The following is an 18836-nucleotide window of genomic DNA, read 5'->3' as shown; positions in this document are numbered from 1 at the left end:
TTCTCAGTTTTTGGCTGAAGATAATTTTTTCTCCTCCAAGCAACCATTTTTGTGTGTTCTATAATTTTATTGAAATGTGTCACAACACTGAAAATTGTAAAGACATATTTTAAGTTCTATTAGTATTTCAGTTTGTTTTCTGAAATAAAATGGCACCACACAAACTATAATGAAATACAGCATATCATTACCTCTTAAAGTGTTAAGTGACTGCACTAACTAGACCTACATTTCAGTTTCTAGTCCTCAAGTCTCATTATGTACTAAAAATAAAGAACAGATACTTTCAAAGAATACATTTCAAATAAAATATATTTAGAAAATGATAAAACTGTCTTTGATGTCCTTTTTTCCTTAGAGAATAAATTATTTTTATCAAAACTTGTCTTTACTGTAGATATGGAAAACACAAAAAGGTATCAAGAAATGAACTGAGTTATAAGTCTCCTTTTGCTGTACATTTGAGTTTATTCCTTTTTTCTTAGCTATTATAACTTAATCTTAACCCACTGATCTATTTCTTTTGCCCCAGGATAGATTCCTAAAAGTGGAACTGCTAGTTCAAACAGCATACACATTTTAAAAGGCTTTTTGATAAATGCTGTTACACTGGTCTTTGAGAAAGTTGTTCTTTTTTTCTACATTTTTAAAAGAAATTTGAATGCCCATTACTCTATAGCCTCATCAATAATGAGTACTATTTTTTGCACCTCTTCATTTGGCAACTTAATAAGCATAAAATAGTATTTTATTTTTTCATTTCTTGACTTCTAAGGAAGGTCATCCTTTTTATACTTATTAGCCCACTGTTTCCTTCTTGTGTATCTTGCCTGATCATGTCCTTTGCTCATTTTTATGAAAAGCTGGGCTTTTTCTTACATTTGTATGAATTCTTTATGTATTAGTAACATTAAATCTTTCTCTATCATACATTGCAAATATATTTTGATATTGAACAATCACCACCTCAAAGAGGGTTTCCTTTGACTATCTCATTAAAAATACTTACCTATTTTTTCTTCTAACACTATAAATTTTAACCTGTTTATTTTTTGTCTGTTACCATCATTAGTGTAAGTTCCATGAAAGAAAAGATTTGTGTTCATTTTTACTTCTGTACCCCCAAGGGACTAGAAGAGTGCCCAATGCATAATATTCACTAGATATTTGTTAAAGTAATCTTTTTTCTGCATTAATTTGAATACCCTTTACAGACTCATACATACAAGGGTCTGTTCCTGAGCTATTCTTTTTATTCATATGTCTATGTTTAAGGCAGTACCCTATTTTAATTACTTCAGGCTATGTTTTAGTATGTGGTAGTGCACATTCCCTCTCAATACTCTTTGTAAAAACATGACTGATCAGAAGCATCTGTTGATATTTCCTTATGAGCTTTAGAAAGACTGACTTTGTCAAGTTAAACAAAGATCTGGTAAAAATGTGTTTGGAATTGCATTTAACTTTATAATTTAATTGTGGGGAGAACTGGCATCTTTATAAAATTTAATGTACTATTTAAATTTCTTAGGTATGAAATGAAATTTTGGATATATATGACAATGTCTTTGTTCTTAAGAAATATATGCTGAAGTGTTTAGTGATCAACTTTCCTGATACCTGCAATTTACTTTCAAATGATTAAAAAAAAATATATACACACAGATATATACAGATTGATTAATAAGGTAAGGAATTGGGAAGAGAGAGGGGAAGAGGAGGTGAAAATGTGGCAAAATATTAACTGATGAATCTAGGTAATGGTAATATTCCTTTGTATAACTATTTCAATTTTTTGTTTTGAAAAATTTTTAAATAGGAAAAACATCAGGACTTCACATTAAATTTTATCAAATACCTTTTTCAGTATCTACTGATGACTTTTTTTTTTTTGAGACGAAGTCTCGCTCTGTTGCCCAGGATGGAGTGCAGTGGCGTGATTTCGGCTCACTGCAACCTCTGCCTCCCAGGTTCAAGCCATTCTCCTGCCTCAGCCTCCTGAGTAGCTGGGACTATAGGTGTGTGCCACCACGCCTGGCTAATTTTTATATTTTTAGTAGAGATGGGGTTTCACCATGTTGGTCAGGCTGGTCTCAAACTCCTGACCTCATGATCTGCCCACCTCAGCCTCCCAAAGTGCTGGGACTACAAGCATGAGCCACCATGCCTGGCCTAATTTTTGTATTTTTAGTAGAGATGGGATTTCACCATGTTGGCCTGGCTGGTCTTGAACTCTTGACCTCATAATCTGCCTACCTCAGCCTCCCACAGTGCTGGGATTACAGGCGAGAGCCACTGCGCCCAGCCCTGATGATTTTTCTTAGTGTTTATATGTATAAAAAGTATATAAATATATATAACATATACATATTTAATCCCCTTCTCCCAACACTGTCATTCCTTCATTTCTGATTAAAATGATACTAAGTTTTGGTTTACTATTCTTTTACTATATTAGAATATTATTTATCATCTTTCTATTTATATTCAAAATGAGATTTGGTGCTAGTTTTCTAATTGTGGATTCCCTGTCAGTTTTTGCTATTTTAATAATGGCAAAGTGGAAGGATTCCACCTTCTGTAGTGATTCACAATAGATACAGCATAGAAATGATCTATTCCTTAAAAATTTGAGAATGTGACTATAAAATCATTTAGGTATCCTTTCAGGAAGTTAAAGGTGCATCCTATGAGCTAAAAGTTCAATTTTCTTACAGGACTATAATCCGTTAATGAGGTGTTGAAAGAATAAAAGAAAATTTGTATGAATTTACAAATTTGGTCTCACTCCAGTTTTTCTCTAATACTTTGGATCATGGTTTAAGGACATTTTCATTTCTAGGGAAATACATAGGCATCAATACCAAGTGTAAAAGCAGAAAGCCATGTATTACACAGGTTATAGCTACAGGAAGTGTTATCATTACAATTCAGCATCCCCAAATCAGCTATGAGGCTAAAGCAGCTGAAACATTTATACAACTCAGATATACACAAATCTCACCAGCTCAGTTAAATTATTTACCCCTCACCCTTATCTGCATAAAAAGAAAAATGATCTTGCTCCCTCCATGACTTGACTTGGCCTTCAGAGATGTTAAATTTACTTACTACATTGCTGAAAAGCTAGGATTTAAAGAGTGTGTATCAAAAAGCACATATTTTAATGAAGGCATGAGAATTCCCATATCACAGGATTGACAAAAAGGCTGAGGCAAATCTAAACTGCTAATTAAATGTTTTCAATTAGCAATTTCAAGTGATTCTTTTAATGCTTAATATACATTCATTTGTCCCAACTCCAAAACTGTAATAAACTGTTAAGTTTATTATATAATTACAATTATCCTTTCTCCCTCCTGGCTCCAAGGAAATAAAGATGAAAACTACTTTAATTACTGAAATAAAAGAACAATGGATATTTTATTATTTATTTGTTTGTTTGAGACAGGGTCTTGTTCTGTCACCCAGGCTAGGGTGCAGTGGCACAATCTCAGTTCACTGCAACTGCTACCTCCTGGGCTCAAGCAATCCACCCACCTCAACCTCTTAGGTAGCTGGGACTACAGGCGTGTACCAACCCATCCAGCTAATTTTTCCATTTTTTTTTGTAGATACAGAGTTTCACCATGTTGTCCAGGCTGGTCTTGCACTCCTGGGCTCAAGCAATCTGCCCACCTCAGCCTCCCAAACTGCTGAGATTACAGACGTGAGCCACTGTGTCTGGCCTAAAATTTATTTTTAAAAATTTTGTCTTGCTTTATATATATATATATATATTTTTTTTTTTGAGATAGAGTTTCACTCTTGTTGCCCAGGCTGGAGTGCCATGGCACAATCTCGGCTCACTGCATCCTCCGCCTCCCAGGTTCAAGCAATTCTCCTGCCTCAGCCTCTTGAGTAGCTGGGATTATAGGCATGTGCCACCACGTCCGGCTCATTTTTGTATTTTTAGTAGAGACGAGGTTTCTCCATGTTGGTCAGGCTGGTTTCAAACTCCCAACCTCAGGTGATCTGCCTGCCTTGGCCTCCCAGAATGCTGGGATTACAGGTGTGAGCCACTGCACCGAGCTGACTCCTGGCCTCAAGCAATCTTCTATCCTCAGCCTTCCAAAGCTCTGGAATTACAGGCATAAGCCACTATGCCTGGCCCAACAATGGATATTTTAAAGAAATGCTATGATCAATTCACAGGATTAAAGTTGATCATCAATTATGTCTGTACCCAACAATAGTCTTTACTATAACCTTGTCTATTTCTCAAATTTTTAGAATTTATCAGATAAACTTTCCTCAGACACATGTTCAAGTTTTCTTAGTGCATTATTAAATGCATTATGAAATCAGTTCACTATCATTTTTAAAGAAGTAACCCAAGTAAAGTACTTAGGGAAGGGCTAATAAGCAAGCTGTTATTTAGATTCACCTAATTTGGCATTTTATATTTCCCTTGTTGAATGATTCACTAAAAAATAACATTTCTGCAAAGAAAGTAATGTCTCAATCCAATATTGAGCAGAGATTTCTCAAGGACTGAAAGCAGTAATTATTAAAAATTTCTGACTCATAAATAATAGCCTTAACATTTCTAATTTCATTTTTAGTTCAGTAAAATTAAATAGATAATTCAGGAGAAATAAATAATGGGAAATCTTGGGTATATAAGTTGAAAAGATAAATTTTTTGTAGCTCCAATAACAATTAGTTTTACAAAGTCAAATGTCTTAGGAATTGAGTCTGGGATGAACGTGCTCACCGCCATGGTGTCATGATGGTCATATGTACAGTCGTGAGTGCCTCTTACCTGATACAAAGGGCCATCCTGAGAGCAGACTTGCGAAGCTGAGCAGTTCAGACACCGAAACTGCGGAGGAGATGAACTTATCAGATAAGAGGCATCCACAACTGGACACATATTTAAAATTGATTATTTAAAATATTTTAACGTCAAACACAAGAGTCAACATGATTAATGGTAAATAAACACTTTCCAAGAAAATGGTGGTTGTTTTTGAAAAAAAAAAAAAAAAAAAGACTTTAATAACTTAGTAATTGGTAAAATTTAGCTTGAAGCAATTTTAGCATCTAGATATGAGTTTTGTTTAATATTCTGCAAATGCGAAAATGGTGGCCTCTCCTTTCCAGAACGTTTTCAAATACTATTTCCTGGGAAAATCTCACTTGTTGCATACACAAGGGACATCCTCTTTCTTCCATCCTTTCCTGTGATCACTCTCTCCTGGATCTCTTCTTCAACTTCCCCTGAAAGTAATACTGTTCAAGGAGATCAGAGCTCTGAGAGGGACATGGAATTCCACTCAAACTATAAGGCATCTACTTTCTGTTTTACAAAAGTAGGTTATTTATATTGCTCAGATTAGATTAGCATTAGATTGTGAGCTCCTTGAATCTATATTTTAGTCACAGTGATCTTAATAGCTAAGGCCCAGAACTGGCACACATCAGCCACTGAGATGTTTTATGGATAAAGCAATGCAAGAACACGCTTTAAAACTATTGAGTAGATTTATTTGTAAACCTACTACTTTGAAACAATTTATTCACATTAAAAAATCATTCCCAAATTCTAATTTTTAAATATTATGCTAAACGATTATTAAATATAATTTTAATTGTAATTGGACTATAAAACATAAAATGTACTCTTTAAAATTATGCATATATGAATTCAACATTGCCTACTCTTCAAAATGGAAGAAAAATTAAATACATAAAAAATGTAAGGTACAAATTAACCAGGATATTTCTAACATAGCAAAGTAGGTTTTTTAAAGATATACTTTGAAAGAGTATTTAAATGAGCATTGATTAAAACAATTTGTAGCCTTTAAAATAAATTTTAATAAATTTTCTAGTTTCCCAAAATAGTAATTTTTTTCTCTAGCAGTCAGTTCTTAATTTTGGGTACTTTGTGTATCAACATGTTATAAGGCAGGCTCAGCTCTGCTATCCTTTAGCAACCTTATCCTTTCTCTCTGAAGAGTCACCAAATTCTGGTCTATCAAACTCTGCCTAACACTGAAAATCCTAAACAGGGTTCAACAAGGGTAAGCAGTAAAGTGGCAATTTCACTAAGTGATTCTCTTTTTTTTTTTCCTATTGATCTCTTTGGTATCAGTCAAGATGTCCACACTTGCTTTTCTTACAATTGCCTGCTAATGCAAATAAAGCAAAAGAAGACAAGCATAGTGCAGTAACTTTAGGTGCTGGACTGGCAGAGGTGGCTAGAAGACATAAAACTAAATCAGGATGATCTGGGAAAGGTGGCTGTACTGAGAACTACCCAAGAAAAGGTGAGCAGGAAGAATGTGAGTCCATGATGAAAGCTAAGGCTAAATAGAGATATTGACAATAAGCTCTCATGTATGAAACTAAGTGGAAGAGGAGAGAATTATAATCATAATGAAGGTGAATGTACATAAGCTACTAATAAAATAACATTTATCATGTCAGACACTCTACAAAACACTTTAGTATAGTTCATTAATTCTTAGTTTTACCCAGATTTTAAAGAATACAAAAACTGAAAACTGAGACAAAACCAGGAAGCAGGACACAACTGGAAGAAAATAGCTGTAACTCATAAAAGCCAAAGATTCATATTCAGTACACATAAAGAGCTCCTGGAATTCAATAAGAAAAAGAAAAACATCATGAAAAAAAATCAAGGCAATGAATATGAAAGGTGAGTTCACAGAAGAAATATAAAATTGATAATATGCAGTATTGATGAAAATGTCAAAAAATGGGCACTCTCCTACATTATTGGTATAATTATAAATTTCAAATAATATCCACTAAAACCTTTTCAGAGACAATTTGTATCTATCAACATTTAAAACATGCATACTCTTGAAAATCCACTTCTAAGAATCTAGCCAATGGATATGCTTGCATATGTGTAAAAAGACATATGTACTAGAATACCTTGCTTGTAATGTCAAAAAATTTGAAAAAAAATCTAAATGTCCACCAAAGAACTGTGTTAATTAAATTATGCTACAGCCACACAAATGTAATATTATTAATGTATTAAAAATTGTTTCAAAGATTACTGACTCTGCACAAGACACATTCCCAAATTTCAAAAAAAGTTGTAAAACAATACATATGATTCCATTTATGTTTCAAAAAATGTGATGACCCCTGGGCATGAATATTATAAAGAAAATCCAAGTATTAGATTGATGACAGACTAGATGACACAAGTCTCTTCCAAACTGAGATCTGATCTTGTAATTCTGCATCCTCAATTTATAGATGTGGAAACTACAGGGAAAGTCAGTAGTCACAGATCACATCTCCTGAAACACTATATTCAAAGGATGGTCCAAAGATCAGATGCATTAGCAGCTCCTGGGAGTGTGCCAGAAATACATTATCTTAAGCCTCACTCCCAGACCTACTGAGTCAGAATCTGTATTTTACCAAGATCCTCAGATGATTTACATTTGCATTAAAGATTGAGAAGCACTGTTTTTTTCTTTTTTCTCCCACTAATAAGAAAAAGATTAATGTCAATCTTGAGTACAGAATCTTGAGGTGGCAATACTGATATGAACTGAAAAAATTTCAAGAGCCAAGTCTGACCAGCTGTTAGTTTTGATTCCTAGAGATAAAAATCTTTCAAAAATGCATCATAGTAGAGACAAGGGTCTAGAGTGGGCAGGGACCATAGAAAACAGGCTGAGCCTGAAGTGGAACTGCCCCAAGATAAAGGAGAACAGTGGCACAGAATCTGTATGGTGCAGGGAAATACCCAACTATACTTGAGAAATTGAGGCAAAACCAATTCTCCTGAGATTCTTCATAAGAGGCTAGAAACAGAAAGAGGTAAATGGGTGATCTGAATATGGAGTATCCTTGTTGGAGATGAAAGACTCCAGGGGGCAAAGGGAGTATCCAATATGAGGAGGAAAGAAAATGACAGACTTACTCCCCATATGTAGAATAGGTGAGGAGACATCCCATAGTACCAAATAGAATTAAAAAACCGCAAAGATGCCAATTCCAGCCAAATCAATCTAGAAATAACCCAGTGCCAGTCACAATCCCATTCTAAAGCTCTCCTTGAAGAATAAATGGGTAAAACTAGCCAACACAATTTTCCAAAGAATAATTGAAGATTTTGCCCTAACAGGTACTAATACACATTATAAAGCAACCTAGAAGGCCCAACTACTTGCCCTATAAAACATGTTTAAACTTCATCCAAATTTATCCCAAAGAAAGTAGACAACTGCTCTTCAAGGAAAATTACAAGCCACTGCTCAACAAAATCAGAGAGGACACAAACAGATGGAGAAACATTCCATGTTCATGGTTAGGAAGAATTAATATCGTAAAAATGGCTATACTGCCCAAAGTAATTTACAGAATCAATGCTATACCCATCAAGCTACCATTGACTTTCTTCACAGAACTGGAAAAAACCACCATGAACTTCATATGGAACCAAAAGAGAGCCCGCATAGCCAAGTCAATTCTAAGCAAAAAGAACACAGCGGGGAGCATCACACTACTGGATTTCAAACTATACTACAAGGCTACAGTAATCAAAACAGCATGGTACTGGTACCAAAACAGAGATATAGACCAATGGAACAGAACAGAGGCATCGGAGGCAACACAACATATCTACAACCATAAAATCTTTGATAAACCAGACAAAAACAAGCAATGGGGAAAGGATTCCCTGTTCAACAAATGGTGTTGGGAAAACTGGCTAGCCATGTGCAGAAAGCAGAAACTGGACCCCTTCCTGACACCTTACACCAAAATTAACTCCAGATGGATTAAAGACTTAAACATAAGACCTGGCACCATCAAAACCCTAGAGGAAAATCTAGGCAAAACCATCCAGGACATAGGAGTAGGCAAGGACTTCATGAACAAAACACCAAAAGCATTGGCAACAAAGACCAAAATAGACAAATGGGACCTAATCAAACTCCACAGCTTCTGCAAAGCAAAAGAAACAGTCACTAGAGTGAATCGGCAACCAACAGAATGGGAAAAAATTTTTGCAGTTTACCCATCTGACAAAGGGCTGATATCCAGAATTTACAAAGAACTCAAACAGATTTAAAGGAAAAAAACAAACAAGCCCATTCAAAATTGGGCAAAGGATATGAACAGACACTTTATGAAAGAAGACATATATGAGGCCAACAATCATATGAAAAAATGCTCATCGTCACTGGTCATCAGAGAGATGCAAATCAAAACCACACTGAGATACCATCTCACGCCAGTTAGAATGGCGATTATTAAAAAATCTGGAGACAACAGATGCTGGAGAGGATGTGGAGAAAAAGGAACACTTTTAAACTGTTGGTGGGAGTGTAAATTAGTTCAACCATTGTGGAAGACAGCGTGGCGATTCCTCAAGGCCTTAGAAATAGAAATTCCATTTGACCCAGCAATCCCATTACTGGGTATATATCCAAAGGACTATAAATCGTTCTACTATGAGGACACATGCACACGAATGTTCATTGCAGCACTGTTTACAATAGCAAAGACCTGGAATCAACCAAAATGCCCATCGATGATAGACTGGACTGGGAAAATGTGGCACATATACACTATGAAATATTATGCAGCAATCAGAAATGAGGAGTTTGTGTTGTTTGTAGGGACATGGATGAATCTGGAGAACATCATTCTCAGCAAACTGACACAAGAACAGAAAATGAAACACCGCATATTCTCACTCACAGGCGGGTGATGAAAAATGAGAACACATGGACACAGGGAGGGGAGTACTAAACACTGGGGTCTATTGGGGGGAAAAGGGGAGGGCCAGCGGGAGGGGGAGGTGGGGCAGGATAGCCTGGGGAGAAATGCCAAGTGTGGGTGAAGGGGAGAAAGGAAGCAAAACACACTGCCATGTGTGTACCTATGCAACTGTCTTGCATGTTCTGCACATGTACCCCCAAACCTAAAATGCAATAAAAAATTAAAAAAAAAAAAAAAAAGAAAGTAGACAACTGGAGGGTTTTAGATAGGGGTGGTCAGCTCTTTATAAAAGCTAGATGATGTGTAATGCTGGTACAGAATAAGACCTGCTCACAAGAACAAAACAATGACTAGGAACATATAGATATATACACATATATGTACACACACACACACACACACATATGCATAGACATGGTGACGTCTCAAAACAATAAGGTTAAATATGGATTATTCAATACATTGTATTTCTAATTTAAAAATAATTTGAAATAAATTAGAATCTTAACCTTGTGTTTTTGTAGAACTAAATCTCAGGTAGATTAAAATTTTTAATACCAAAAAGTAATAGAAACAAGTAAAAGAACCACATGGTGGCCATTAGTTTAGGAAATAAGCTGACTCCAGTCTAAGGCAGAGCTAGTTAGCTGGTAAGTAGACTAGTAAGAGCTCTTCAGACATCCTGGCATCTTGCTGGCAGTGGATAATGAAGTGAGAAGGGATGTGATCACAACAATATGCTATAGGAGCTTAATCAAGAAATAATTGTTTTAGTGATACTGCTGCATTCGTCCACGTTACTCAACTGTCAGAATTCATCTGTTAATATTATAATAATTCGTAATTGGAAGCTGAACAAAAATTTAAAATTTATTTAACAGAAACAAATAGAAAGCTGAGATTTAAATAAATATTATTTTTAGGATCTATTTTGCATAACCATTACTTTATAAAAGATAACGTTTTCATTCAATTTACTCTTTGAACAAGTACTGATTGAATATATACACTGGGCACGGCTCTAGGTGCTGGAGATTTAGCAGTGAACAAACAAAAATCCCTGTCCTCAGATTACACTTTACTTGGGGGACAAACAATAAACATACAAATAAGAGGCATAATATGTCAGAGGTGGCAAGAAAGAGTATGGAAAACAGTAAGGCATAAAAAGGGAGTAAGAATGCCGTCGGTAGAGGGGGTTGTAATTTTAGAGGAGGTCAGAGGCCTCACTGAGAAGGTGACATAGAAGCAAAGTTACTTAAGTGAAGGGGGTAAAGGAAACCAGTTAGGTGGATACCGTGGGAGGTGAGGGCAAGCCAGGTGTGGTTGAGGAAACAGGCCAGTGTGGCTGCAGCGTTGTGAGGCCAGGGAGGCAGAGTAAACAATGAGGTGAGAGAGTATCTGGGGAGACTATATGGTGGCCACATATGTAGGTCTCTAGAAAGACTCTGATTTTTCCTAAATTAAACATTATTAAAGGAATCGGAGAATGGAGTGGGCATGTTCTAACCTGTTTTAAGAGGATCACTCCGGCTGCTGTGTGAAGTGAAGACAGAGGTTGGGCAAGTGTGGTGGCATGGCCTTGCTAGGAGATTGGCTATGGTGGGTTGGACCAGTAGTGAAGTGGAGGTAAGTGAGACATAGCTGGATTCTGAATGTATATTTTGATGGTAAAGGTTACTGAATTTGCTAAGGATGGATGAAAGAAAAAGAAGGCAGTCAGTGCTCACTTCAGGGATTTTGGTCTGAGCAACTGGAAAAATGGAGCTACCAATCTTAGAATTACTGAGGTTGTGATGACCGAGGGTGAAACAGGTTTGGAGGAGAGTAACCAAAAAACAGGTTTGTTACACCAACAAATGAAATGGGCTAAAGATTGCTTTACTGTTGCACTAAATGTAAAAGGCAGTAATTTTTCTGTTTATTGGTTTAGTTTCCACCTGAATGATAAACCATAGCTACTGAACCACTTTTCGAACTTTTACTAAAATAGGCCTTAAACAACTAAAACATTTAAACTATTCACAAATATGTAATCAGAAATGTAATTACATTAAGGACTGATTTAAATCATAGTCTCTTACTAAAAAATGTCTATAAATTAGCTCTTTCATACTTTGACATTAAAATAATGGCAGCTGGAGGAACTTTGGGAAGAGATCTTATAAAGAACAAGTGAGCACTCATAGAGGTCATGCAGTGGATGTCCACTTACATCTCTTTAACCTTAAAGCAAGTCTATTCATCAAGATGATTTCAAGCACTAAAACACATTGCAATGCCTACTAAACTATCAAAGAAAGCTGAAGTTATATTTAATACAGTATTATGTGTAATATCATAATATCCATTCCTCAACTGTGTTCGGTAAAAAAGAATTTACTACCTGTGCAATCTGTACCTGGTACCTGGAACATTTTGGTTGTAGGGATTAACTGAGGGTAATTGATACATGTACAGTCATTTAAAACATTATGTCACAGAAAGGCAGGTTGTAATTTACCAAATACAAAGGTAGGTAGATTTTTAAAAACATGAGCCACATAGATGTTTGATGAGTTCTTCAGGGGCACACACTATTTGGTGGCTGGTATTAGAATGTATTTTTCCCTTCTTGCTTTCCACTGTTAGTGAAAGCATTCAGTCTCATAAGAAAGGCTTTACCCAGGGTTTTTCCTATGTCTCAAGTAGGAAAAAAACCTTCTGATTTACAAATTTAGGTGCTTCACTTATTATTATATCATATAGAGACATTTCTTCTGCAAAAGAGCCAAGTATCTTACCCATAAGACAATGAATTTTTGAGGCTTGTAACAATTCCACAGATTTTTACATTCAATATAAATACGTTTTTGAAATACTGTTAACATGGCAACCCTCATTATATCTGAATTCCATATTACTTATTCTTGTGTGAGGTTAAATTTCTTAATGCTGTGTTATTTTTTATAATTTACATTTTCATTTACATTTCAGAAAATGTAATAAATCTAGTTTACAGAATAAATTACAGTTTAAGTATGACATATGGTATCATAAATACAACAGAAGATAATTTTAGAATTCCAAAAGATAATCTTAGAAGTTATCTAGTCCAACCTTCTAGTCAATCTTAATTCATGTTTATTTATGCACTCAGATTATGAAGAGAATTTCTGATAGCATTACTACTGTATTCCTTAGTCTCATATGTCAGTCCTACAATCCCTAGGTACCTCAAATTTCCCTAATATCCCATGCTTGAACCTAAGTTATAGTTACTGCTATAGAACTTAGAAGAACCTAAGTTACTATTGTATTCCTTAGTCTCATATCTCAGTCTCATATATCAGTCCTACAAACCAGAATCAAAGATATAGTTCAAAATACAAAATTCATCTTTTGGATTTTCTTCAGTTTTCTCCTTTGAATCATTTCTCCCATACTGCTTAGAGCCTAAGGCACAATAATCTAATTCTGGCATCAGAAAGCACTGCAAACTCACTTATCCTTAAGTCTGAGTTTATATTTTCAATGAAAAGGAGGTATCTGAAAGAAGATTATATAGATTCTACCCTATCTGTCCCCTCTACCACAACCAAAAATAAACTTTCTTGTCAACCATTAATCCTATTAGTCAGGGCAGAACTTAGTTTCCCTCCCTACCATTCCATATATATAGATGTTCCAATAATTTATTGGGTTTAAAAAAATGTTATCTTCTCTGTCTTGGTTAGTAAAGTCCTGAACATAATTTAGATGGGGTTCTAATCTCACTTTAAATCTGATAAAACCACATTTACCACAGACCTTCATTTTATACATGGGACCAATTTTCAGAGTGCTAGGAGAAAATAGTAACTAGAGGAATCAGTTTATTCTCTCTCCCAAGCTAATTTATCTTTTTTAGTTCCTAATATTGTTAAAAATTTGAGTAACATAATGGTATACAACTAAATATACACATAGTAAATATAAAAGCAATTTACGTTTTCGCCTCTTAGTCGCCATCTTGTCATGTAGATGAATTCCATAGTATGATCCTTCCCCATAATTTCACCATTGCACAGCACATCCAACTTTAAAAAGAATAATTATAGCTCTATTAACATAATGTTGAATTCGAAAGTATTTTGCACAGTTTTTGAAATTTCAAAAAATATTCAAATAGTTATAACAAAAGCATTAACCATTATTTTAAATAGAAAGCATATTCTTCTCATAAAGTGTCAACAATTTGGATATAAGTAACACACAGCACTGTTTATCTGGTCCCACATACCTGTATCTCAAGTCCATACACATAATTTACAAATGCAATGTAACTTTCTTAGTCAAAATCTAAGTGGGTGGTGCTTGCCTGTAATCCCAGCTACTCAGGAGGCTGAGGCAGAAGAATTGCCTGAACCCAGGAGGCAGAGGTTACGGTGAGCTGAGATCGCGCCATTGCACTCCAGCCTGGGTAACAAGAGCGAAACTCCGTCTCAAAAAAAAAAAGAAACCTCACAGTTCCTCTCAACTCCTTTGGCTTCTCAGTTCCTCTCTCAGAATTCTTTCACCTTCCCAAGATTTGAAGAGGTTACTTTCTTCTTATTAGTTTGGGCTTGAATAAGGAAATGAATGAATGTGGATAGTGATTTATAGGGTTTTAAAGGTGTATGAGAATTTTCAGTAATTACCAATAGCTAATTTGATACAAAAGTTAGGACTATGCCCCTGGTCTGTGTCTCTTAGGGCTGTCTGGCTTCCCTGGTTTGCCTGGTTGGTAATTTGCACAATACTTACAGGATCCTCTTCTCACTTTGCACAAAGCTTCGAAAAAATGTTGTACTTATCAGCGTTAACTTTTGCTCCAAGTAGCAGGAACCGAACAACCCCTAAATCTTGAAGAAGCATACAGGAACTGTGGCTATATTTCACTAATTCAACAAAGCATAATCAAGCAAATGTTTATCATCAATCCCTATAAATAAAATAACATTTTAGCTATCTAGCTATTAAAAACAAACTGGAAAGATTTCATTTGAAGTGTGGGAGAGGAAGAGGAATGAGGTTTAAATAATTCTTCGTCTGGCTAGAGACTACAGTTTTGAACTTTGTCTAAGATGAGTATAGTTTCAGTTAATTGTATTAGACATATGAAGCAAAGTTATTGATTTTTTATGATTTATGATGACTTACATGGATCCCAAAATGTTTTTCAGGCATCATTAACTCTTAAAAGAATAAAGGAGTCATTTCATTTTTCTTTATCTTGTTTATAAATAAATTCATAAGCAAAGTGAAGGGACTTACTTAGGATGCAATTGCTAATCAGGTATACTGCATCTATTAGCGTCATTTAGCAACTAAACTATCTTGCCCCAGTTAGCAATGCTGTTACAAAAGCTTCTGCTGTCAGGTATTTCATTAAATCATCCCCCTGCATGCTAGGCAGCAAAATAAGGGGGGAACTGAAAAAGATTCCTAAAGTCCTAGGAAAACTCCTTTGCACTGGGATAGATAAGGAGATGTCAGTGTACTGAATCTCTCCCTCCGCCACCTTTATAGAGAAATATGTACATGCCAGAGGTAAGACTATACAAAAGTAATAGTTCTCTTAGTAATAACAGCTTCCTAAAAATTAGAAAATGTTAACTCAATGAATCAGACTTAAAAGGAAATAAAACTGTACATGGTATTTTGGATGAAGAAAATAAAGTGTAAAACCAAATCATAAAAACAATTTTATTGTCTATTTTTCACTGTAGTCATATCTATACATTGTTATTATCATTTATTTTTACCAAGTACATTAGGCTTTGATACTTCCATAATTTTTTCCTATACAAAAGTTGATGTCTCTAGAATTTGAAAAAATATTTGTAGAACCATAATAACAATTGTTATTGTTATACTTTAAGTTCTGGGGTACACGAGCAGATCGTGCAGGGTTGTTACATAGGTATACACATGCCATGGTGGTTTGCTGCATCCATCCCCTCATCACCTACATTAGGTATTTCTCCTAATGTTATCCCTCTCCAATCTCCCCACCCCGTTATCCTTCCCCTAGGCCCCCCACCCCCAAACAGACCCCAGTGTGTGATGTTCCCACCCTGTATCCATGTGTTCTCATTGTTCAACACCCACTTATAAGTGAGAGCATGTGGTGTTTAGTTTTCTGTTCTTGTGTCAGTTTGCTGAGAATGATGGTTTCCAGCTTCATCCATGTCCCTGCAAAGAACATGAACCCATCCTTTTTTATGACTGCATAGTATTCCATGGTGTATATGTGTCACATTTTCTTTAACCAGTGTACCACTGATGGGCATTTGGGTTGGTTCCAAGTCTTTGCTATTGTAAACAGTGCTGCAATGAACACACATGTGCATGTGTCTTTATAACAGAATGATTTATAATCCTTTGGGTATATACCCAGTAACGGGATTGCTGGGTCAAATGGTATTTCTATTTCTAGATCCTTGAGGAATCGCCACACTGTCCTCCACTATGGTTGAACTAATTTACATTCCCACCAACAGTGTAAAAGCATTCCTATTTCTCCACATCCTCTCCAGCATCTGTTGTCTCCAGATTTTTAAATGATTGCCATTCTAACTGGCATGAGATAGTATCTCAATGTGGTTTGGATTTGCATTTCTCTAATGACCAGTGATGATGAGCATTTTTTCATATGTTTGTTGGTCTCATAAATGTCTTCTTTTGAAAAGTATCTGTTCATATCCTTTGCCCACTTTTTGATGGGGTTGTTTTTTTCTTGTAAATTTGTTTAAGTTCTTTGTAGATTCTGGATATTAGCCCTTTGTCAAATGGGTAGACTGCAAAAAAATTTTCCCATTTCGTTGGTTGCCAGTTCACTCTAATGACTGTTTCTTTTGCTGTGCAGAAGCTCTTAAGTTTAATTAGATCCCATTTATCTATTTTGGCTTTTGTTGCCATTGCTTTTGGTGTTTTAGTTGTGAAGTCCTTGCCTATACCTATGTCCTGAATGGCATTGCCTAGGTTTTCTTCTAGGGTTTTTATAATTTTAGGTCTTAGGTTTATATCTTTTAATCTACTGGAGTTAATTTTTGTATAAGGTCTAAGGAAGGGGTCCAGTTTTAGCTTTCTGCACAGGGCTAGTTTTTCCCAGTACCATTTATTAAATAGAAATCCTTTCCCCATTGCTTGTTTTTGTCAGGTTTGTCAAAGATCAGATGGTTGTAGATGTGCAGCGTTAATTCCAAGGCCCTCATTTGGTACTAGTACCATGCTGTTTTGATTACTGTAGCCTTGTAGTGTAGTTTGAAGTCAGGTAGTGTTACGACTCCAGCTTTGTTCTTTTTGTTTAGGATTGTCTTGGCTATGCAGGTTCTTTTTTGGTTCCATATGAGGTTAAAGGTGATTTTTTCCAGTTCTGTGAAGAAAGTCAATGGTAGCTTGATGGGGATAGCATTGAATCTATAAATTACTTTGGACAGTCTGGCCATTTTCACGATACTGATTTTTTTTAACCATGAGCATAGAATGTTTTTCCATTTGTTTGTGTCCTCTCTCATTTCCTTGAGCAGTGGTTTGTAGTTCTCCTTGAAGAGGTCTCTCACATCCTTTGTTAGTTGTATTCCCAGGTATTTTATTCTCTTTGCAGCAATTGTGAATGGGAGTTGACTCATGTTTTGGCTCTCAGTTTGTCTGTTATTGGTGTATAGGAATGCTTGTAATTTTTGCACATTGATTTTGTATCCTGAGACTTGGCTGAAGTTGCTTATCAGTTTAAGGAGATTTTGGGCTGAAACAATGGGGTCTTATAAATATACAATCATGTTGTCTGCAAATAGAGACAATTTGATTTCCTCTTTTCCTAAATGAATACCCTTTATTTCTTTTTGTCTAATTGCTCAGGCTAGAACTTCCAATACTATGTTCAATAGGAATGGTGAGACAGGGCATCCTTGTCTAGTGCCAGTTTTCAAAGAGAATGCTTCCAGTTTTTGGCCATTCAGTATGATATTGGCTGTGGGTTTGTGGTAAATAGCTTTTATTATTTTGAGATGCATTCCACTGATAACTAGTTTATTGAGAGTTTTTAACATCAAGGGCTGCTGAATTTTGTTGAAGGCTTTCTCTGCATCTACTGAGATAATCATGTGGTTTTTGTCTTTGGTTCTGTTTATGTGACAGATTATGTTTGTAGATTTGTATATGTTGAACCAGCCTTGCATCCCCAGGTTGAAGCCTACCTGATCATGATGGATAAGCATTTTGATGTGTTGTTGCATTCGGTTTGCCAGTATTTTATTGAAGATTTTTGCATCAATGTTCATCATGGATATTGGCCTGAAATTTTCTTTTTTAGTTGTGTCTCTGCCAGGTTTTGGCATCAAGATGATGTCGGTCTCATAAAATAGGGAGGATTTTCTCTTTTTGTATTATTTGGAATAGTTTCAGAAGGAATGGTACCAGCTCCTCTTTGTATGTCTGGTAGAAATCGGCTCTGAACCCGTCTGGACTCGGACTTTTTTTTGGTTGGTAGGCTATTAATTGCTGCTTCAATTTCAAACCTTGTTATTAGTCTATTCGGGGATTCAAATTCTTCCTGGTTTAGTCTTGGGAGGGTGTAAGTGTCCAGGAATTTATCCATTTTTTTCTAGATTTACTGGTTTATGTTTATGCATAAAGTTGTTTGTAGTAATCTCTGATGGAAGTTTGCATTTCTGTGGAATCAGTGGTGATATCCCCTTTATTATTTTTTATTGCATCTATTCTATTCTTCTCTTTTCTTTGTTATTAGTCTGGCTAGTGGTCTATTTTGTTGATCTTTTCAAAAAACCAGCTGATGGATTCATTGATTCTTTGAAAGGTTTTTTGTATCTCTATCTCCTTCAGTTCTGCTCTGATCTTAGTTATTTCTTGTCCTCTGCTAGCTTTTGAATGTTTGATCTTGCTTCTTTAGCTCTTTTAATTGTGACGTTAGGGTATTGATTTTAGATCTTTCCTCTCTTCTCATGTGGGCATTTAATACTATACATTTCCCTCTAGACACTGCTTTAAATGTGTCCCAGAGATTCTGGTACATTGTATCTTTGTTCTCATTGGTTTTGAAGAACATCTCT

General features: G+C 35.6%; 2 protein-coding genes across 13 annotated transcripts in view; one reads left to right on the top strand and one right to left on the bottom strand.

Annotated features, from left to right (window-relative positions):
• Nucleotides 1-18836, bottom strand: part of PCGF5 (polycomb group ring finger 5) — a 122079-nt gene that overhangs the window by 7600 nt on the left and 95643 nt on the right. For 6 of the 12 annotated variants that reach the window (XM_078346001.1, XM_078346003.1, XM_009009954.5 and 3 more), the window contains 2 exons: nt 13731-13820; nt 4805-4864 (listed from right to left, as the gene is read on the bottom strand). In XM_078346001.1, the coding sequence (XP_078202127.1) occupies nt 4805-4864; nt 13731-13820 (150 nt within the window). The remainder of the gene's footprint in view (nt 1-4804; nt 4865-13730; nt 13821-18836) is intronic. The other 6 variants (XM_078346004.1, XM_078346006.1, XM_035268458.3 and 3 more) reach the window with 1 other exon arrangement.
• LOC144578706 (uncharacterized) overlaps nt 1-18836 on the top strand; it is a 171890-nt gene that overhangs the window by 108932 nt on the left and 44122 nt on the right. The window lies entirely within an intron of this gene.

The sequence above is a fragment of the Callithrix jacchus genome, chromosome 12 (genome assembly GCF_049354715.1).
Source record: "Callithrix jacchus isolate 240 chromosome 12, calJac240_pri, whole genome shotgun sequence".
Taxonomy (NCBI): Eukaryota; Metazoa; Chordata; class Mammalia; order Primates; family Cebidae; genus Callithrix; species Callithrix jacchus.
Note: the sequence above shows the minus strand (reverse complement) of the source record. Positions and strands in the feature narration are given on the sequence as shown.